Source organism: Dipodomys spectabilis, unplaced genomic scaffold (genome assembly GCF_019054845.1).
Source record: "Dipodomys spectabilis isolate Male_0828 unplaced genomic scaffold, ASM1905484v1 ptg000136l, whole genome shotgun sequence".
NCBI classification, from domain to species: domain Eukaryota; kingdom Metazoa; phylum Chordata; class Mammalia; order Rodentia; family Heteromyidae; genus Dipodomys; species Dipodomys spectabilis.
In genome coordinates this window covers 6,998,622-7,020,474 of record NW_024870813.1, presented here as the reverse complement: position 1 = coordinate 7,020,474, position 21,853 = coordinate 6,998,622, and the positions used below count along the sequence as shown (strand labels likewise).

Sequence of the window (21,853 nt, the reverse complement as noted above, 5' to 3'; positions counted from 1 at the left end):
GGTGTAAGCCATCAGTTCCTGGATTTCCAGTTTATTTTATTTTTGGTGGTACTGGAGATCTATTTTAAAGAACAAATAAGATCATGTGAGTAAACTAGGTACAGTGGCTTATACCTGTAATCCTATCTAATTGGGAGGCAGAGATTGAGAGGATCATGGTTTAAGGCCAGTCCTGGGCAAAGTCCAATAAATCCCATATCAACCAATAGCTGGTATACGTTTCTCATCATGGCTATTTGGTAAGCACAAATAGGAAGATCTTGGTTCATGCCAGCCCAGGCAAAAACCTAAACCTACTTGAGGAACAATGAAAGCAAAGAGAGCTTTTACTCACATGATAGAGCACTTGTGTAGCAAGTGGGAGGCCCTGAACTCAAACTAATAAATAATAATAATAGTAATAGTAAGCAGAGTACTTAAACTAGTACAGGGTACATAGTAAGAGCTCAGGAGGCCTTGGATGTCCTCAATATCAACCTCCTCAGTTAAGAGAGCGTATTCTCACCAGGCGCCAGTAGCTCATGTCTGTAATCCTAGCTACTCTGGAGGCTGAGATCTGAGAATTGCTGTTCAAAGCCAGCCTGGCCAGAAAAGTCCCTGTGAGACTCTTATCTCCAATAAACTATTTTTAAACGCCAGAAGTGGTGCTGTGGCTCAAGTGGTAGAGTGCTAACCTTGAGCACAAAGAGGCTCAGGGACTGTGTCCAAGCTCTGAGTTTGAGCCCTAGGACAAGACAAAAAAAAGCGTATTCTTAAAGAGAATTGTACTCATCACCTGACTTATGAAATGGTAACCCCTCTGCACAGCACCTTAATAATAACAATAAAGTTATTTTTTAAGTGTACTCTGGGTGTAGAGTCAGATCTGTCAGAGCCCCAGCTCTGCCCCTTGGTAGCTCTGTGGACTCGAATGTACTTGAATACCTTTGCTGAGCCTCCAGCTCCTTGGCTGTGAATGGACTGGACTCTGGGCTTACCAGGGACCATGATGAGGCCCTCAAGGCATCTCTACCATGGTGCTGTCAGCCTCCAGGTAGACTTCAGGAATGGGGACCTTGGTTTCCAGGTAGCTCTGCTCTGTGGCCTGTCTTCCCGAGAGAGGACACATATACAGAATATTTAGAAGACAAGAGAGGCTCTGGGGAGGGTCCCAGGAATCTCCCTGCCTCCCTTTTGCCACTGGGGGAACAAACAGCAAGCCACTTGTTATTTCTGCCCCACTGTCCTCCCACCTCGCTTCTACTCCCCCCACCCCCCCAATCTATGGTGTTAGGTGCACAAGAATGGACCTTGGAGACAACAGCAGGTGTGACTCACCTGGGAGTCATGCAGGGACTGGGGTGGCCTTAGCAGATCCCTTAACTCTTCCAGTCCCTGCTGGAAGGGCTGATGGTGCCTGCCTCTCCAGCCTGCTGGAGAGCACAGTTAAATGAGATAATGCCTGTAGAGCACTGGCCTGGCTCCCAGTGGTGGCTGGATAAGTGCTGTGTAAATGCCATCACCAGCCCCCTCCCCCCTCCATCTTCTCTCCTCCCTCCACATTGCTCTCCCCTTTCTCTTCTTTCCTCCCTCCCTTCCTCCCTTCTTCCCTTCCTCCTTTCCTCCCTCCCTCCTCCTCTCTCCCTCCCCCTCCCTCTCTCTCTCACACACACATCTGATGCACAGCCTGCATCTTCCCAGGCCAGACCTTCCAATATTTCTCCCTCAGAAGATAGGCTTTAAATCCAGGAGCAACCCGAGGAGATTGTAGATGGAGAGAGATAACTTGAAAGAACTGGACCTGCTCTGATTCCGGTCCCCTGGTGCCTGCCATCCTAATACCCAAGCATCCTGTACAAGAAGTGTGGCCCTGGCTGGCCTCCTGCCTCTCACCCCTGAGCCCTCATGGTCTCCTGGGCTCCTCAAATGCTGTTAAATTTCCTGCTTGCTTCCGAGCTGTTTCTGGCATTTTTACCTGCTCAGCCATAAAGCCCTGGGAAGTGATGAATCTGGGGATGAGTTGTTGCTTGCACAAGTGTGGGGGGCGGGCAGCGATGGGCAGCCGAGGGGGGAAGATGGGGGCGGGCCTCATCTTTTTGACGAGCTGACATTTTTTTTTTTTTTACACCTCTCCCTCCCAGCTCACTACCCAGCAGTGACGGAGAAGCTTTGGCCATAGATAATTGTCCAGAGCATCCCAGGCCAAGTCCAGTCTCTCATCAGAACTTTGGGGGGTGGGACTTCATGGTTGCCAGGGAAACCAGCGGGTTCCCTGGAAAGGAAACCACAGTGCTTTGGCTGTGAAGATGCAGTCCCTCCCTGCTCTCCCTCCAAAACAAGTTCCCTCCAAATCCGATCTCCCCCCACACCCCTCAAAAATACGGCCAAGGAGACAGCATCCTGCCTCCTCCTGAGCCTGATGAAATTCATCCCTGACCTTGTATTTTTCACCTCTTTTTAAAACATTCCACTGTCGCACAAGGACATGTTTTGTTTTGTGTTGTGTTTTTTTCCCCTCCCTTATTTATCTTCCTTTCATGCCAGCTGGGGCTCCAAGTCTTTCTCTTTCCCCTTGTTGACTGGAGCCAGAAGGCAAAGGACTTCACGTCTTTTTTCTTTCTTTCTTTCAGCTGTCAGCAAAAATAAACAAGCAGGTTTATATTTGGAAAGTAAGGGTCTCAGCCACCAGATCGCTATGTCCAGCAGATAGGTTCAACCTGAGTATACCCTCCTATAACGGGGCTTAAAATCTGACCTGGGGGGAGAGCAGGCCTGGTTTTACTCACATTGACTTATTTTTTTCTTTTTTTGTGCTGGTAGTAGGGCTTGAACTCAGGCCTGTGCACTGTCCCTGAGCTTCCCCCTCTACCCCCGACTCAAGGCTATTACTCTACCACTTGAGCCACAGCTCTACTTCTGGCTTATTTGGTGTTATATTGAAGATTAGAGTCTTATGGACTTTTCCTGCCTGGGCTGACTTCAAACCAAGATCCTCTGATCTCAGCTTCCTGAGTAGCTAGGATTATAGTCATGAGCCACTAATACTCAGCTTCGTATTGACTTTTAAATGGCATTGGAGGGTCACAGTGGTTCTCAGGCCAGAGAGAATAGCCAGGCCTTCACATTAGGCCCTGGGAGAATAGCCTGGAATGACATTGAAGATGGCAAGGTATGGGCAGGAGCCCCTTACTCTTGTCCCTCCTGTGCTTCCTGCCTAGAGAAGGGGAGTCTCTACCCAGATTGTAGACCCAGATTGTCTAAGGAGGAGACTGTGATAGTCAGCCAGGCCCCAAAGCCCAGTAAATTGCTATTAGGACACCAAAAAAGAAGAATGAGGAGGGAGGCGTTGTGTCCCACGCAGGGTCCCTGAGTGGTTTTAGTGTCCAGTAGAAGAAAGGAAGGAGATAAAGAGACTTTAGTCTAAACCCCAGCAAATCCCTCTGCCCCTGGGGCCTGAGTTTCCTCATCCCAACCTCTCTCTCTCTGCTGGGGATCTGAGCCTTCCCCTCTCCAAGCCCCGTCTCTGGCTTATGTCCTGCTCTGCACTCATGGCTACTTTGTTTTGGTGATCCGAGCAGTTAATTTTTCACCTAAAAGTGACTCCCTGTTCCGTGAGTAATTTTAAACAAATTCTGTTCCTGTCTCTGGACTTCCAAACAAGACCCAGCTGGATTTTCCAGCAAACTCCACAGATGCAGCTACAGGCAGTGTGAGCTTGAGGCTGTTTAGAGCTAAGGTACCATCCACATGGAGCCCCCAGCCCCAAGTAGGGCACAGACCCGGCCACAGGGAAAGCAAAGGGTCCCGGGGACACGTCTCCGTGGAGACCCAAGGCCTTTTCAGTCTTGTTGTGGATCGCCAATGGAGCTTTCTTGTTGATCCCTGTCAGATCTTGCTATTAGCATGAAGCTCTCAGAGTGTAGAGTAAACTAATGAATTACAGCATGATTACACAGCACATAATTAACTTTGTAATTAATATGCAACTGCCACTTAAGCTAAAACACTGCTTATAGAGACGTACAGCAGTAGTAAATCACAGGTCAGAAATAGCACGATGGAATTTTCAGAAGAGCCAGCAGAAGCTAGAAATCACTGAAGGTCGTAGGGCTAGTTCATTAAAAAGCAGGTAGAAGGTAAGGGTCCAGCCTCTTTTCAGGATCTTCTTAAGGAAAGATCTTTATGCTACCTTGATGGGATGACTAGCCAGACCTGGCCAGAAGGACCCTGGGCAGATGATTTTATTTGCAAAATAAGAAAGGTCTTCCCCCATTAGGTTGTGGCCCTTGAGGCCTGGCTGCACCCCTCTTTCTCCTATGGGTACCCCCATTTAGTTTTTCCTCTGCCAGCTCTCCCTGTGCCAGGCATGGCTATCTGGTGGTTGGGTGGACAGTTTATCTGTCCTGCACCTCTGGAACTCAGAGATTCCTTGTGGTTCAATGCTATCTTCCCCCAGTTTCCACCAGAACATTTAATCTAGAAGATTCCTTAGAAATTATCTCACTCAGGTACCTGTCCAGGCCAGGGATCTAAGGGGACCAAGCACCCCTGTCACCAGACAATATGGTCGAGGAAAGGCAGAAGGCCCTCCCTTTCAACAGACCAGTGGTCAGACTAGGTCATTTGCTGTAAGATTAAGCTGGGTTCGAATCCCAGGAAACTCCCCTGTCTAGCTGTGTGCCTTTGAACAAATCATATAACCTCTCAGAGCCTCAGTTGCCTTAAGATCGGGTCAGAGAGAGACTCAGATGGAAACATGAACTTCGGAGGGGTTTGTTGTAGTGGTGAGTGGTTGACAGACACGTGGGTTGCACCTGTCGGTCCCCAAGTATGGGGGTTCCAAGAGAAGCCAGTGGCACCACAATGAGCCCCATCTTTGGTGGACTGAGGAATCAGGTCCGGAGAGGTTGACTGTGTGTGCAGTGCTGCATGTTGACTGGTCGGTTAGCTTGGGATCCCCCTGAATGAGAGGCTCTGGGGGTGTCCCCATGCCCCTCCCTGGGCTGGGTTCCTGTGATGCCGTTTTCCTGTCCTGTGGCCGCCGAATGGTGTGCACATAGCTGGGCTTTAGGACAGCTACTTACTGGCCTTTGAAGTCTGAGAGAATGTGGCTTTGAATCTCAGACTTAACTGTTTTCTAATCTGGGGCAAAATGTAGGTTCCTTCATGACATTTCAGTCTTCGTTTTCCTTCCTATAGGTGGCGTTCATCGTTCTCCTTTGGCTATGCTGTTAGAATTCTCATAAAATACCAAAAGTGGGCCTGGCATGAGCAGGGTAAGGGAGGATTTCTTATTGTTCTCATTCTTGCCCAGAACTGTGAACAGGGGTTTCAGAGTGGCTGTGGGGGGGCTGCCCGCCCCCATGGCCTCATGGGACAGCCTCTGGCAGGCCTTCTCTGGACACCTCACTCCATATCCTTGGCCACTGAGCCCTGGAACAGACCAGGGAGGGAGGAGTCTGCTCCCAGACAGCGCAGTCTCTTCCTCAGCAGCTCCTGTGATCTTCCAGTCTCTGGCCTTTGCCTTTCCAGGAAGTGGCCAACCTGGGCCAGCCCTGCTGGGGGAGGGGAGCTGGGCTTCTAGCAAGCTCTGCCTGGCTAGGTTTCTCTGGGGGTTGGGACTCCAGGAAGCCAGGCACTGCATTGGAATCAGGATCCAGCATTCCACTCTTCTTATGGGTTCTCTTCTCAGAGACAGCTTGGGGTCTGACCACACCTTTGTGGGGTACCCTCCCCTTAGCTTGGCTCTCGGGGGGTTCCAGCACGCACACCCCTCTTAGATCAGCCCTTCTCTGGAATTTTAAAACATGTTCCTGGCCAAGCACTGGTGGCTCACACCTGTAACGGCAGCTACTCAGAAGACTGAGGTCTAAGGATTGTGAGTTCAAACCAGACCGAGCAGGAAAGTCCATGAAACTCTTTTCTCCATTTCACCACCAGAAAAGCTATGGCTCAAGTGGTGGAGTGCTAGCTTTGAGTGAAAAAGCTCAGAGATAGCTCCCAGGCCTTAAGTTCAAACCCTAGGACCAGCACACCTGTATACATGTATGTGAGTGCATGTGCGCGCGTGCGCACACACACACACATACACACACACACACACACACACACACACACACACACACACACACACACACACACACACACACACACCATGTTCCTTGAGAAAGCTGTTTTGTGGTTCATTCACCTCATGATGTGGATGCTTAAGGTTGTGTCCAGCCTTGAGTGTGTTTCAGTGGCCATCCCAAGGAGGTTTCTTCTGACTAGGCCTCTGTCCTTGCCGGGAGCTCCTCAGGGACATGGATTCTCCTGAGCAGATTACGGTGCCCACCTGGCCAGGGCCCTTCCAAGCAGTGGCCCTTCCTTAGCTCCTCCTCCCTTAGAGACCCTGCCCACCTGGGCAGACTTCACATGCACATGCAGGCCCTTGCTCAGGAGTTGCTCACATGTCCCAGACCTCCAACTCCATCCCTGCTGGAACTTTCCATGACTGGTCTTTGTCTTCAGAACAGTCTGTCCAACATTCCAAACTCGCATTCAGTCCAGCCCCTGATTCCCTGTTAACTCCAGCTTCTCATATGCTCTCAGCCCTGGGCAGGCTCACTGGATGGTTCTCAGAGGTACGCAGATGAGGGGAGCGGAGGGCAGCCCCTTGCTCACCCTCCAGCCACAGAGGACCCTTCCCTGGTTTTATAAACAGGTCACCTTAAAATGTTACTGTAAAGTCTAAAAAGTCAGTTTGAAAAGTAGTGTAGCAGGACACCAGTGGCTCACACCTGTAATCCGAGCTACTCAGGAGGCTGAGATTTGAGAACCATGGTTCCAAGCCAGCCCAGGCAGGAAAGTTCACGAGACTTTTTACCTCCAATTAACTCTCAGAAGTGGAGCTGAGGTTCAAATGATAGAGGCCCAGGCTTTTGCAAAAAATGCTACGAGACAGCTCTCAGAACCCGAGTTCGAGCCCGTGCAGTGGCACAGACAGAAAAGTAGAATGCTGTTTTTAAGACTGAAAATCTTAAAATCTTCCAGCCACCTGAGAAGGGATGGCCAGAAGGTGATGAGCCAGGTTAGGACACCAGAGCTCTTTGGAAACTGTAGAGCCTTCCTGTCATGACCCGAGGGGACCCAGCTTGTCCCCACAGGACTCTTGATGTGGGACAGTCCCCAGAGCAGCATGATGGGGGCAAGATCCTGCTAGACACACTCCAGTGTCAAAGGCTTTTTGGAAAGACAGAGGGTTGGAGGGAACCTAGCCAGCCTCCACACAGCAGGGCCCTCAGATCCAAGGAGATGGAAAATCTATACCTAGCACCCTGGGTACCACACAGGGCTCTGCAGATAAAACCTCACTGCTTTTGGTGGGCGTGGTGCCCAGACCCTCATCACCCTTGGCTTATTAAACACCCAGTCTCACCCCATCCTACTCCAGAGTGCCGGAATCTGTGGCCTGATCACAGGCTGGCCTGGACCAGCACCTGTAGGGTGGGAGAAAGCTAAGGAAGCTCAGGGAAGCTAAGGGCTCTCAAAGCTGGAGCCTTCATGGCTCTGCCCCACACCCAGCCTCAGCCCGTTTCCTGTTGGTGTAAATGTTAGGATGGGTCTGAGCACATCCCCAGATTCCTTTCTGGATCTCAGCCATGAGGATCATTTCTTGTTGGTTTGTTTGTGTTCATCTGACTCTTCCCTCGTGTCAATAGCTCCCTTCTGATTGGTTTTTGCCCAGGAGAATTTCCCATCCGTGCCCTAGATTTCTTACGCCTGGTTTCTCATGTGCAGAACAGAATGGGACATACTGCCGTGACATTGTAGTATGAATTTGTTTGAAGCATGGCTAGTTCACAGAGTGGTTCAACCATGGGGCTTTCATCTGGGGGGAAAAAAAAATTCTGGGCTCTGACCCTCAGTTTGGGAATAGAGCATAGTCAGGAATTAAGCGTCTGCTAAGCCCCTCTGGGCTTTTCCAAGGGAGATCACCTGGAAGTCTTCATCTCCTGCACTGGTTCCAGGTACTGAAGGGTGTCTGGGCAGAAGGGATCAGCTGAACATGTCTGGACTCCATGGGAAGAGAGCAGTGATGGATTAGTCATGCCTGCCCTGGGCATAGGAAGTGAGGTGTCATCCCTGGACCAGGTGGTCCTGTGGGCTCTGTCTGGCTCTCCTTAGGAAACACTGTTGGCCCTGCCCTGTCTGGAGCTCCCTCCGAATGCCAGATGGGTGGATTCCAAGACTTAAGGAGAGGTAGTAAAGGGACAATTGAAAGGCCTCCTCTGCCTAGAGCTAGAGCTGTAGGAACATCTGGGAGGTGTTTATAGCCTTCTACAGGGCTCAAAAGCCCCAGCCTGTCTCCAGCCTCTCTCCTTCCCCTGTCCCTAGGGCCCTTGAGTAACTGCTCCCTGCCCTCTCCCACCTACCCCCCTCCCCCACTTCCTGGCATTGGAGCCTTTGAAATAGCAGCAGGAGCCTGAGGCAGAGCCAGGTCAGGGCCACAGAGAGAGCAATGCTATCCTGAGCAAGGCTGTGGCCTGTGCCCCACGCTGGACAGTGTCAGCCAGGCCTGTGGCTGGACCCCGGTGAGCACTGCACAGCAGTGACAGTCACTTCTTCACACTCAGATCATGGAGCCAGCCCTGTTCCCGTGGAAAGCCTAATGCACAAACACGTGGGCTCTGCCATCAGACCTGGGTTCGAATCCTAGCAATGCCCCTTCTCAGTGTTGTAACCTTGAGCCAGTCCTTGGATCTCTCTCAGAGCCTCGGTCATTGTCACTAGAATGCCACAGGAGACTTGGGAAGCTCAAGTGAGGCGACATAGACACCTTCGTGCCCCGCAGATATGGGTTCGGCCAGGGTTTGACTTCTACCATGGAAGAGACGCAAGGGATGGTGTGGCTTTGGGAGTCAGGGCCTCCGAGTGTGGCCAGAAGCGGGGTCATCTTGCTTTGGAGCCCTGGCTGCAGCTGGGTTCCCAGCCTTGGCCCAGGTCCGGCTCTCCCCAGGGGCTCCTTGTTCCTTCTGATCCGTGGTCCTCCCTCGGACAGGCGGGCAGACATCAGTGTGTGGGGCTGGCCTTCTACACCCCCACTCTGGAAGCCTTGAGGCTGCACTGCCAACATGGACAGTGAGTGGGTGATAGGAAGTGTGACCACCCTTCTAGAAGCCTCTAGTGTGGAGCATCAGAGGCCAGTGTGAGCGTTGGCACCAGGCATAGCTGGGCTCCGGGAAGTGGGGGATTAGATCTGGAAGAACTGACATCCAAAGGCACGATCACCTTTCGGGTACCGTCCCCTAGAGACTTGAGCCCAGGGGGAAGGGAGGAGATGTCCCCTCATGTCTCAATATGGAAGACACAGGCTCGTGGAGGGGAAAGGCCTCCCACAGTCACACACTCAGGAAGCTCTGGCCCTGGCCTGCTGCCTCCCTGGGCTCCGCTCTGCCCAGGGCCTGCCCTCCTGCTCCGCCTGGAATGGGAGAACAGCTGGCCGTGGCAGCTGCCTGGAGCTGCGGCTCTTTCCTTCCCTCCCTGTGTCTCCCCTCTGGGGTCTTTCTCCCCTGCCCTTCCTGACTTCCCTGGGGAAGAGCTCCCGAAGTCAGAGTTATGCCCCTCCATCTCTCCTGCCTCCTCTTCATCTGCTTTGAGGGCTTCCAAAGCTGGGGAGGGGAAGATGTACTTGCTGGGCAGCCCCAGGCAGCTGCTGTGCCTCTCTGAGCTTCTGAGCCTTCTCTTTAAGATGAGGAAGATAATTGGAGTTCACATCAGAGCTGCCCTAAGCTGAGACCCTTTCACCAAACTGTCTTCAAAATACCCCTTGAGGCCAATAGGTCAGCCATCGCTGCCTAATCTAACTGTGTCCTGGATGATAATAACATAAGCTCAGCCACGATTACTTCCCTAGTCCCCAAATGTCTCTGTGAAAATGAAAATGTTTACCAGGTACCCACGGCTCATGCCTGTCATCCTAGCTACTCAGGAGGCTGAGTTGGGAGGATTGTGGTTCCAAACCAGCCCAAGCAGGAAAAGCCATGAAGCTCTTACCCCCAATTAAACACCCATAATCTAGAAATGGAGGTGTGGCTCAAGTGATAAAGCACCAGCATTGAGTGAAAAAAGCCAAGCCAGAGTCCAGGGCCCTGAGTTCAAGCCCTAGTACTGGCACACAAAAAAGGGAGGGATGGAGGGAGGGCGGAAAGAGCAGAAATGAGAATGCCTGCCTGTGGACCAGCTAAAATCACCCTCATATCACTTCTTGGAAACTGTATTCTGGGTGGCGGCCATCCCCCAGTCCCAAGATTTTCTGTAGGGCTGGGACGTTTATCCCTCAGCTCCTGACATGCCGGCTCTTACTCACATCTTGCAGTGACTGTGCATCCAGCCATCAGGTCATCCATCCCATGCACCCCTAACTGGGTGCCACACCTGGGTTCGACACTGGCGATGCATCATCACTACATTTCAGTGGACGGGGAAATCCATGTGGCTTCTGCTGGGCTAGGCCACCAGGCTGGGGGTGTAAGACAGGGACATGGGCATAGGAGTATGGGGGTGACAGTTTGCCAGGCCTTGATGGATGAGAAGGCCGGAAGTACTGGCCTGAGGAATTGGTAGAGACAAAGGTTGGGGGGTGTGGTGTGGTGTTCAGAGCTGGCTCTAGGCTTCCACAAGCAGCCTCCGGTGGGGGTGTGGCATGCAGCCGGGAGTGATGGGAGGTAGGGGACAGGCCAAGATGGACCCTGATAGTGCTGGCACCTGTGGGGTGACAAGTCACCGCCAAACCTGGGCCTGACAATGTCTGTCCCCCTCCGGAATCCAATCCTGGTGAAGGAGTTGGCCAGGATGGGTCCCCTGCATCCCTAGGCTCTTCTGCCAGGCTAGCCGTAAGCAGCCCCCAGGTGGACGCTGCAGGGTCTGGGCTAAGACCCCTGCAAAGGCAGGAGGCAGAGGCTGCCACGCCTGCGGCCGGCCCTGCTCTCCCTGGAGGACCCAAGCTGCAGATGTGTGTGGTGCGTGTGGTGATTGAATCATTTCTGCACACCGGTGCGCACACAGCTCCCCTGGGGACCCGCCACTTGCCTGTGCAAGCTGTCATGAGATGTGTGTGTTGAAGTGCAACCGAGCCAGCGGCCTGTGTGTGCACATACCTGCTCTGAAGTGGTGCAGAAGGGCACGTAGGCATTACCTGCACATTTTGGTGTGCAAAAGCCTCTTCCTGGATGTGGGGGTGGAGGGGGGTCGGGTGTGCACATGAACAGTTCAGCCTGCAAGATAAGAAATGCAACACTATTCACACAGCTGATTGTGATCTGGGCCTGCCACCCCAATCTAGGAGGCTGCCTGTATGGTTTTCCATGTTCCCGGGGCAGGCAGTGATCCTAGATACTCAGGAGGCTAAGTTTGGAGGATCAGAATAACCCACAAGACTGCATCTCCAAAATAACCAGCAAGAAGCAGAGCTGGAGGCATGACTGAAGTGGTAGAGCACCTGTCTCTGTACCCAGGGGTGGAGCCTTCCAAGGACCATTGGCATGTCCATTCATAGCATAGCCATAAGCTTCAGCTTTCTTCCTCTTGCAACCTCAGCCTCCCACCCACGGGGGGCCAGGCTTCAGGAGAGATCCCCCCCCAACTGCCCACCAACACACACACACACACACACACACACACACACACACACACACACACTTCAGCATAAGGCGCAAGGAAAGGTAGCCTTGGGGCACAAGCCTTCTCCCCCGCCCCCACTCCCACCCCCGGGGGTGGGGGAGAACAGATCTCCCGTTGCTTTCCAGGCTGCTAGCTCCATGGGACCTGACTTGGAGTTTCAAAAGCTCTACTTCTGCCTACATGGAGTTTTCCAAACAGCCAGAGGACCTGGCATATACCTCCCCTGGGGCTTGACGGGCTGTCTAGCCCAGAGAGGGAAACTGAGGCTCAGTCACATGCCCTAGCTTTTTCATGGCAGTCTTGACTCTGCTCAGAGAGGAGAGATTGGGTAGCAAGGCCAGTCAGTTCCCCTGCTTGAGCCCCTCTGCCCCCCCCACACACTCCAACTCCCCCCTCCCCAAGGCAGATAGGCAGCAGGAGGAAGCGCAGGCCTGGTTGGGTGCTGGAACTACAGCCAGGAAGGATTCTGAGGACTTCTAAACGCTTAGAGGAGCCTTGGGGAGGTGGAGGCAGCGAGCTGAGCAGAGCTGAATGGAACAGAGCTGAGCTCCTGCGGCAGAGGGTGACCCCTGCTGGCCACCCAGCGTTTGCCACTTCCCTGACACCAGCCACTGTATCGAGTGAGGCACACGGAGATGGCTTTGGAAAGAAAACAAACGATTTGGACAGGATGGATGGAATCAAGAGGACATCTTTGGGGGAATCAGTCATGGCTCGAGGTGCCGGCAGCCAGGGGACACTGGCCACTTACTAGTTGCTACTTAGAAAAGCAGAGTTTAAATCTTAGCCCAGAAATTTCCTGGCTGGATGTCTTAGGGCAATTCATGTCATTTCTCCTTTTAAAGGTTCAGATAACACTTAGCAAGACTGGGCACTAGCAGCTCATGCCTAATCCTAGCTATTTGGGGGGCTAAGATCTGGAGGATCAGAGTTTGAGGTCCACCTGGGCAGACATGTCCATGAAATGCCATCTCCAAAATAACCAGCTGGGCTGAAGGCATGGATCAAGTGGTAGAGCAACCAGCCTATTAAGTCCGAATCCCTGAATTGAAGCCCCACTACTGCTTTAAAAAAAAAAAAAAGGAAGGAAGGAAGGAAAGAAAGAAAGAAAGAAGAACAAAAAAAAGGAAAGAAAATTAGCTATGTAATAGACTCTATCAATCTGCCTCTTCCAAGCTCCATCGTTCATACCTCCTCCCACCCATCCCTCCTTTCTTCCTACCTGGGACTTTAACTTCAAAGGAATCCATTCCTGATGTTCAGAATCCCAGTTTTCACCACTTAGCACTTTAGAAAAGTCATCTCAGCGACATAGGCATGTGGTGGCACATGCCTATAATCCCAGCCTTCTGGAGGCTGAAGCAGAAGGGTTGTAAGTTAGAGGCCAGCCTGATCTGCTTAAACAACACAGGACACAAGATTGTCTTTGTGATTCCGGACATCTTCTGCCAGCTGTCCACTCATCCCTTCCTTCCCACCATCACACACACACACACACACACACACACACACACACACACACACACTCTGCCAGCTGTCCACTCATCCCTTCCTTCCCACCATCACACACACACACACACACACACACACACACACACACACACACACACACTCTGGATTCCGCCCAGATGTGCTGTATAACCTTGGACTCACCACAGTGGCCTAGATCACCCCCAAAAAAACCAGGTGGACTGTTCGAGTAGAGGAGACTCAAAGCACGTTGTCATCCATACCCTAAGAAATTTTGGCTCTGGAAACTAATTCAGTCCAACGGTCCAACTGCCGACCTGCAGAAGGCTTGCCTGTGCGCCCTGGCGAGGGCCCAGGCTGTGCTTGAACAGCACCAGCTCCCCTCACTGCTGGCTCGCTGTAGTGGGACAACTGGAGGTTCCGCAGGAAAGAACAGTGTGGAGCCCCCATGTCGCTGGCTGGGGAAGGCTGAGCTTGTGAATTGGAGCTTTCCTCCAGGGGCTGACTACCAGTCATTAAACAAGCATTTCTCCAACTCCTCCCCCCACCCACCCCCCCACCGCTCCCTACCCAGGTCTCTGACCCCGATTAAATGCATTTTCATCCTGGAAGGCCTTGCTGAGAAATAGACCTTGAGAAGACCCCCTCATTCTCCCTTCATACCATCCTCTCCTACAGATGGGGAAAGTGAGGCCTAGAAACCAGAGATGCCTGAACTGTGTTATCGGGGCTTGGAGACCCCAGTGCTCCTTGAGAGGATGAAGGTACAGAAGGGACCCGAATCCCCACTGGGCAGCTTTCTGGTTCTCTAGATGCTGACGCTTGCCAACAGCACCCCCTGCTGGCCTTTTAGGCTATTGCAGGTCCTTTGTCCTGGGGGCTGCGGTGAGTGCTTGCCCTGGCCTGGGATTCCTTTGTGCTTCTCCTCAGGCTCTCTTAGTCACTCAGATGACCCGGGTTTGGCTTAACAAGTTCCTTCAGCTCCGTGTCATTATGGCTGGCTGTCCTTGGCCTGTGACAGCTGCAGCCTTTACTGGGACCCTGGCAAGCACCTGAGTTCTACCCTGTAGGGTCCCTTGGGCTCAGAGGGGGCCTGGAAAGAGGAAGTAAGCAGTTGGCTAGTCCCTGCTTCTCCACAGGAGGCCCCAGGCACTGGGAGCCTTTGCCACCTGAGTGTGGAAGGGGCTCGCTCTGCAGGTAAACTCAGGTCCTGCCGGGGCGACTCTGGAATAGTAAGAGGACCTGTGCCACCCCTCCCCCGTACACCTGCAACCCCACACAGCCTCAGCAAGGGTCCCCGTCCCTCCCCTGGACCTGTTCAACAGCACAATTGTTATGGGAAAGCTGGGATCCCGCGGTTGGCTCTTTCCCCACCAATTAGAAACCCTGAGCCTCAGTTTTCTCTTCTGCAAACGGGGGATATACCAGTGTCTCTCTGTGCCCAGGATGTGGACTAGCACCTGAGTGGGCACAGGAGGACCTCCATAGATTATCACCTACCAGGAGAGGGATCGCAGGTGTGGGCACTTGATCCTGTCATCTCATTCTGCTTGCTCTACAGGCCCATGCAGGGCTCAGCACAGTAGCGCACTGCACTGATCCCTGGGAGATGACCCACCCAGGGGGATGGGTGGATACACGGACTCGGGCCGGGAAGTTGGACCTTGGGGAGTATAAATGTGTGGAGGGTGGCGGGTGTGGTGCATAGATAGATGGTCAACAGGGTGAGGGAGAGGGAATAAATACGGGGTATAACCCCCACCTTTACATTCTCGCTGGAAGGTTCCAACATAAAGCCCAAAATACAAATGTCCAAAGGCCCAGCTCCCCCACTGGAAGAATGTGTTCTTTAGATGCATGTACTGATTCAGTGACAAGTTGAGGCCCCCTCACACTGAGTGGGTATGGAAGCCTCCTGCACGGAGGAAGGAGGCTAGGCTGGGCTCAGGTAAGTGCACAACCCTAGCAGAGGGTCAGCTTTCAAATGTTCCTTGTGTTTTGGAATATTATACAGCTGTTAAAAATGAAAAGACTCTGTTTTGAATGGGAATAAACTTTGGCATGCATATGTAAACACATACCTACCTCTACATACATATGTGTTTATGTATGTTGTTTATCATACACAGCTACAATATATTTTGGTATTATTTGTCCTCCATTTATTATGAAAGAGAACAAGGAAGAACCAGATGGTATAAATAGGATGGTGTCATTAAGGGCATTGGTCAAGATGAATTGTACTCATACACTGACGTGCTGACTTGTAACCCCCTTGTACAACTACTTAATGATAATAATACAAGCCAGGTGCCAGTGACTCATACCTGTAATCCTAGCTACTCAGGAGGCTGAGATCTGAGGATCATGGTTCGAAGTCAGCCCAGGCAGGGAAGTCCATGAGACTCTCATTTCCAATTAACCAGCAAAAAATCCAGAAGTGGAGCTGTGGCTTAAGTGGTAGAGTGCTAACCTTGAGCAAAGTAAGATCAAGGACAGTGCCTAGACCCGGAGTTCAAGCCCCAGGACCAGCAATAATAATAATGATGATGATGATGAATTAAAATAGAAATCTATTGGTTTTTTTTTTTTTTTCATGGTGATTGTCCTGGGGCTTGAACTCAGGGCCTGGGCACTGTCCCTAAGCTTCTTTGGCCTAAGGCTAGCACTCTACCACTTGAGCCACAGCACCACTTCTGGCCTTTTATTTATTTATTTTTAATGGAAATAAGAGTCTCACAGACTTTCCTCCCCTGGCTGACTTTGAACCAAGGTCCTCAGATCTCAGCTCCTGAGTAGCCAGGAAGACCGACGTGAGCCACCAGCACCTGGCTTTGTGTTAATGCTTGCAGCAGGCGTGGCAGGTTTGGGGCTTGCTTTTGTAGGATGAACTCAGAAAGGCACTCTTGGCACTGCCTGACTCCCAGGGCTGAGGCCAGGCAGTGGGGAATGCTCCCTCAACAGGGTGCCCACATGGACGCAGAAAGACAGGCAAGACACAGGCAGCTCCTCCTCGCCCTGACCCCCTGAATTAGAACCTCAGTCTCCCCTGGTAACCCAAAGACCCCACAGCAGCAGAGGAGTGGCTGCAGCCCCTGTCCACAGAGGGGGCTCTCAAATGGGTCATTTGGTGACCTGAGTCGAGACCAAGGGTCTTTGGCAGAGCGGTGTGGCCCGGTGACAGGGTTGGCCCCGCCCCCATGCTTGCAGCTCTCTGCCTGCAGTGGGAAGAGTTCACTGCTCCAGTGGACATGGGGCCTGGCCCACAGAGCCGGGGGATGGAACTCCATGCAGCATCCGGCCATTGCTGTTGTGGCCTCCCTGAGCCGCCTGGGGACTCTTGGAACTTTCTGGAACCAAGGCAGCCTCCTCTCTTTCACCCCACCACGAGGGAAGAAATGCCACTGGGGTGCTGGTGACACTCCTACTCCAGATAAAGAAAGCCCAGTGCCCAACGCACGGACTGCAAGCCCCACGCAGTGGTGCTGGCCAAGGGTGAGAGTCAGGAGCCCTAGGCCTCCCTGTGCCGCCCACTGAGCCTCCACTCCCTGGTCTGCAAAACTGGGGTGGTGCTTCACTGGGCGCCCGTGGCTCACGCCTGTCATCCTAGCTACTCAGGAGGCTGAGATCTGAGGAGCGTGGTTTGAAGCCAACCCAGGCAAGAAAGTCCATGAGACTCTTATCAATGAACCAGCAAAAAAAGCCAGAAGTGGAGCTGTGGATCAAGTGGTAGAGAACCAGCCTAGAGAGAAAAAGCACAGGGACAGCACCCAGGCTCTGAGTTCAAACCCCAGGAATGACACAAAGAAAGGGGGCGGTGCTATCCAGTGCACGCCCACATCAGACTGACTGTCGGATCCCCTTTGCTCCGGGCCAGCTATGCCCATGCGGGGAAGGGTGGCCTGGGTGCCCGGGGTGGGCAGAGGCCCCCCGCGGTGGCCAGGGCCCTGGAGGCAGGAGGTGGACAGACCCAGTGCCGTCACTGACATGGCTGTCATCTTCTCTCTGCAGGCTGGACGTTCATGGCTCTCGGGTAGGACGCAGCGAAACAGCCAGAATGAATTCTATGGACAGACACATCCAGCAGACCAATGACCGGCTGCAGTGCATTAAGCAGGTGTGTTGGGGCTCAGGGGGTGAAGACAGGATGGGCTGAGCAGGGGGTGCTAGAGCCTGTGCTGTGAGAGGGAGGTTGGTGGGGGTCGGGGGAGAAAGACAGTGGGCAAAGGCCAACCTTACACTGGTATCTGTGCCCCACGCCTGGCTCTGAAGGCCAGCGTGTCCCTTCCCTGCTGTGTGATTGTGAGCCAGTGTCCTTCCCTCTCTGGGCTCTGAGCTGTGTGGTCCATGAGTGCCTCTCTAACATGATGATCCCACTGCCTCCCCCTAGCTAAGCTCCCTGCCCCTGACTTCCAACTGGCACTGGTGGCTCACGCCTGTAATCCTGACTACTCATGAGGCCGTGATCTGAAAAATGCAGTTCAGAGTTAGCAGAGGCAGGAAAGTCATTGGGACCCGGATCTACAGTTAATCTCCACCCAAAAGGCTGGAAGTGGAGGTGTGGATCAAGTGGTAGAGTGCTAGCCTTGAGGGGTAAATAAATGCTCAGGGACAATGCAGAGGCTGAGTTCAAGCGCCAGGAGAGAGAGAGACAGAGACAGAGAAAGGAGCTAGAGACAGAGAAGGTCTTGGGAAATTGAATCATTTCATAGAAAAGGAAACTGAGGCTGGGTGCTGGTGGCTCACACCTCTCATCCCAGCTACTCAGGAGGCTGAGATCTGAGGATTATGGTTTGAAGTCAGCTCACGGTTTGAATCTTAGCTCTGATTAACCCCCAGAAAACCAGAAGTGGCACAGAGGCTCAAGAGATAGAGTGCTAGCCTTGAGCAAAAAGAAGCTCAGAGACAGGACCCAGGCCCAGAGTTCAAGCCCCAGGACGGGCAAAATAAAAGAAAACATAAAGAAAGGGAAACTGAGTCACCAAGAGGCCACTAGTACCGAAAAGATCACAGTCCCTGGCCAGGCCAGCTCCCCATCCAGCCATTTCTCAGCCTGTCTGGTCTCGAGCGCCCCACCTGGTAGGTCAGGGGTATAACAGCCCCAGGGCTCAGCCTCCCTGCCCAAACCTGGGGTGGCCAGAAGGAAGTAGGGGTGGGAAGAATATGGGCTTTGGCATCAGACCATCGTGCCCAGTGGGGGCTCAGGCTTGGCTCTGAGCTGAGGCTTTCATTCCTCCAGGCCTCAGTTTCCTTGCACATCAGATAGGCCCCAGCAGGCTACCTGGTAGGAGGTTGTGAGAGTGTTGTGGGGGACACAGGCAGCCCAGCACTGCCTGTCTGTGGAGGAGAGGGGTGGGGCATGCATGGGGTGGGCTCAGCAGGGAGCAACTATAGGCCAGGCAGTGCCCAGCGTGGCTTCCCCCGCAGCGCCCTCCCAGGACAGCCGAGGCAATTCCACAGGAACGAGGGGGGCTGTCCTCGAATTGGCATCAAACAGAGCCATCTTGGGAGTCCATGCAGGGCCTGCCGAGAGGAAATTGAAGATTTGTTACAGATTGAACCCAGCCCAGTCGGCCGCCCAAAAGCCAATTACAGGCCTCACTGTTCACCCTCTCCATCGAATAGAAACAAGACTGAGTGCCTCCTCCCGCCTTCCCTTCCTTGCCTTCCTCCCTCCTCCTTCCTCCCTTCCACCTGCCCTTGGTCCTGCTCAGGATGATCCCCTCACTTACCCATAGCCCTGCCCAGCTCAGGAGAGACCGCTCTCTGCTGAACTTGCCCTCCCTGGCATGCCCTCCCTCTCCCTCTCCTTTTTCATTTCCTTCACCCTCTCCCTCCCTTCTGTGGGACAGCAAGCCTGAATACCCATCAGAAGAGACCCTGATAAAATACCTTCTTACCTCCTCTGTGAGATGGGCATCTTCATGGATTCCTGATGATCAGGGAGTGTTAGAGTGCCCGCTGCCTTCCCTGACTGGCTCCAGACGCACAGGGCCCTGCACGGGGGCCTCAGGATGTTACTCTGGGCCCTTCAGACTTTCCCAATCCCCTCATTCCTCTGCTCCCAGCTCAGCCTCTCATCCCCCCATCCCTGGTTCCAGCCATTTCAGGCATTCCATTCCCCAAACGCTCCCTGGCCTATCTTCTCTGCCATCAACTACTTCTACCATGTCTCAGCTTTGAGGGGTTCAGAGAACCAGGGTTCCCTCTCAACACGATGGCCCTTCATCGCTCCCATCATCGGGCTCACAATGTTCCCTGGGGAATATTGTGCACCCCTACCGGAGCCCAGGGGCTTTCTGGGCATCCAGAAACCACATCAGTCCTACTTTGAGCAAGACATGGCATTGGGGCTCCCACCAGGCTGCATTTTGTCATCTCCAAGTCTGCAAAGTCCAGCTAGCTAGTTAGAGCCCAGCCCAGGGTGAGGCCTGAGTATTGTAGATGGGTGCTTGGGAAGGGTGGACCACCACAGGAACGGATGGGATGGGTGGGTGGGAAGGAGAGAGGATGGGTAGAGATGATGGATGGATGGATGGATGGATGGATGGATGGGTAGGTGGCTGGAGAGATTGACTTATGGGTGAATGGGTGTATTAAGAGAAGAATGAATAGATGGAAGAGGGCTGGAGAAAGGAGTGAATGGATGAATAGCTGGGTGGACAGGTGGAGAGATGGATGGATGCCTTGATTCACTTTGAATGAATGGATGGATAGATGCGTGGGTAATTTGATTCACAGAGTGGCTGGTGGGCCACTGTATTGGTAAGAGGCTGAATCTGTCCCTGGATAGCTGGCCCTGGTCTGGGTGTGGCTGTGCTTTGTCCTTACAGACTCAGCAGACATGAGACATCATCCAAACTCTCTGAGGAGTTGTGTGGATGAGCAAGGCTGTCCAGTGAGGCACAGGGTATTAGTGTTTAGTACCAGCCAGCCTCTGATTCCATTGTGTGCCCATTCTATTCCATCCTAGGCTGGTCACGCTCACCCTGGCCCGGCCTCAGCCCCTCTCTGTGGCACTAGGGTCCCTTGTGAAGTGACAAGGCTAGCTGAAGAGATATCCTTTGGACAATTGACTGACCATCTACCACTTCCTGTGGGCTCTACCTTGGGCCAATCCTGGGTGAACAGGAGTCTTGACCTTAAAGTAGCTCATAAGGAAACAAGAATCCACACTGAGCTATGTGCTCATGTTTGTAATCCCAGCTGCTCAGGAGGTGGAGATCTGAAGATCACAGTTCAAAGCCAGCCTGGGCAGGAAAGTCCATGAGACTCTGATCTCCAATAAACCAGCAAAAAAGCCAGAAGTAGAGCTGTGGCTCTAGTGGTGCTAGCCTTGAGCACAAAAGCTTAGGAATAGGGCCCAGGCCCTGAGTTCAAGCCCCAGAACACACACATACACACACACACACACACACACACACACAATCTGTGGTGAAACCCTTGCAGGGAGCTCACCTGGGGCAATGGGGTTTCTCACAAATACTCTTCCTCACCTTGGCAGTAGCCCTGCAAACTGTCATCACTCATCTTTACAGATGAGGATGCTGAAGCACATGCTGGGCCCAGCCATGACCACAGACACTGGGCTCCTATGCAACAACCAGCCCGGAGAGTGCCTGCTGCTAGCTCCACCCATGAGCTGCACCCACTACGACCCAGCTGTCTGGGCCGAGGGCCACACTCATGCACCCCAAGGCTTAAAGGGTGGAGGGTGCTGTGACCACTCGTGTGCCATCAAGCAGGAAGCAGCAAAAGGGAAGCCAGGGGCTGCTGACCCTGCTAATTGGGTGTGACATCGTGTAAATAAACGGAACAACTCGGTTAGCAGGGCAGAGAGCTGCCTGGCGGGAATGAGCTGACACTGTGTAACAGCTTTCCCCGAGGAGCCTACATGCCACTCGGGGCTGTGTGGAGAAGAGCGTAGACCCGGGACCACCCTCCAGAAGAGCAGGGCTCAGCATGCAGAGGTCCCTCTTGGCTCCTGCAAGTAAAGGGACAATGGCTTTCAGAGAGCTGGCCTGAGTGCCACCTGCAGCTGTGCCATGAGGAAGCCAGAGTCTGAGCCAGGTGCAGCTGCACATGAGAGTGGTCCTCTGTGTCAGGCGCCCCACCAGGGCTGCCCGGGCCTCTTCTCATCTCATATCACCCAGCCCCATCCCAAAGGCTTGGTGGTGTTCTGCAAGCTGTCTTTCTCCTTCTTTCTCTTCTCTTCTGCTATATCTATGGAGGGATTTCTCCCTCTCTCCCTCCTGTTTATCTTTTGGTTTGTTTGTTTGTTTTTAGTGCTGGTCCTGGGTTTGAACTCAGACCCTCAGGCTCTTATTGGCTTTGTTTTTCTTCTTCCTTTTCCTTTTTTTTTTTTTTTTGGTGCTGGTCGGTCCTGGGGCTTGAACTCAAGGCCTGGACACTGTCCCTGAGCCTTTTATTGCTCAAGGCTAGGGCTCTATTACTTGAGCCACAGTACCGCTATTTTGGTGGTTAATTGGAGGTAAGAGTCTCACAGACTTTCCTGCCTGGGCTGCCTTAGAACGGTGCTCCTCAAATCTCAGCTTCCTGAGTAGCTAGGGTTACAGGTGTGAGCCCCCTGGTGCCTGGCCAGCCAGGTTTTTTGGCTCAAGGCTGGTACTCTACCACTTGAGCCATAGCTCCACTTCCTCTCCTATTTTTACTTTTTTTTTGGGGGGGGGACTGGTCATGGGGCCTGAACTCTGGGCCTGGGCGCTGTCCCTCAGCTCTTCAG

General features: G+C 53.0%; 1 protein-coding gene across 6 annotated transcripts in view; it reads left to right on the top strand.

The window, feature by feature from the left end:
- Zmiz1 (zinc finger MIZ-type containing 1) overlaps positions 1–21,853 on the top strand; it is a 229,527-nt gene that overhangs the window by 106,629 nt on the left and 101,045 nt on the right. For 5 of the 6 annotated variants that reach the window (XM_042690115.1, XM_042690111.1, XM_042690110.1 and 2 more), the window contains one exon: positions 17,122–17,227. In XM_042690115.1, the coding sequence (XP_042546049.1) occupies positions 17,168–17,227 (60 nt within the window). In that variant the 5' untranslated portion in view covers positions 17,122–17,167. Of the gene's footprint in view, positions 1–5,219; positions 5,256–17,121; positions 17,228–21,853 lie in introns of those variants that run through there. The other variant, XM_042690113.1, reaches the window with a different exon arrangement.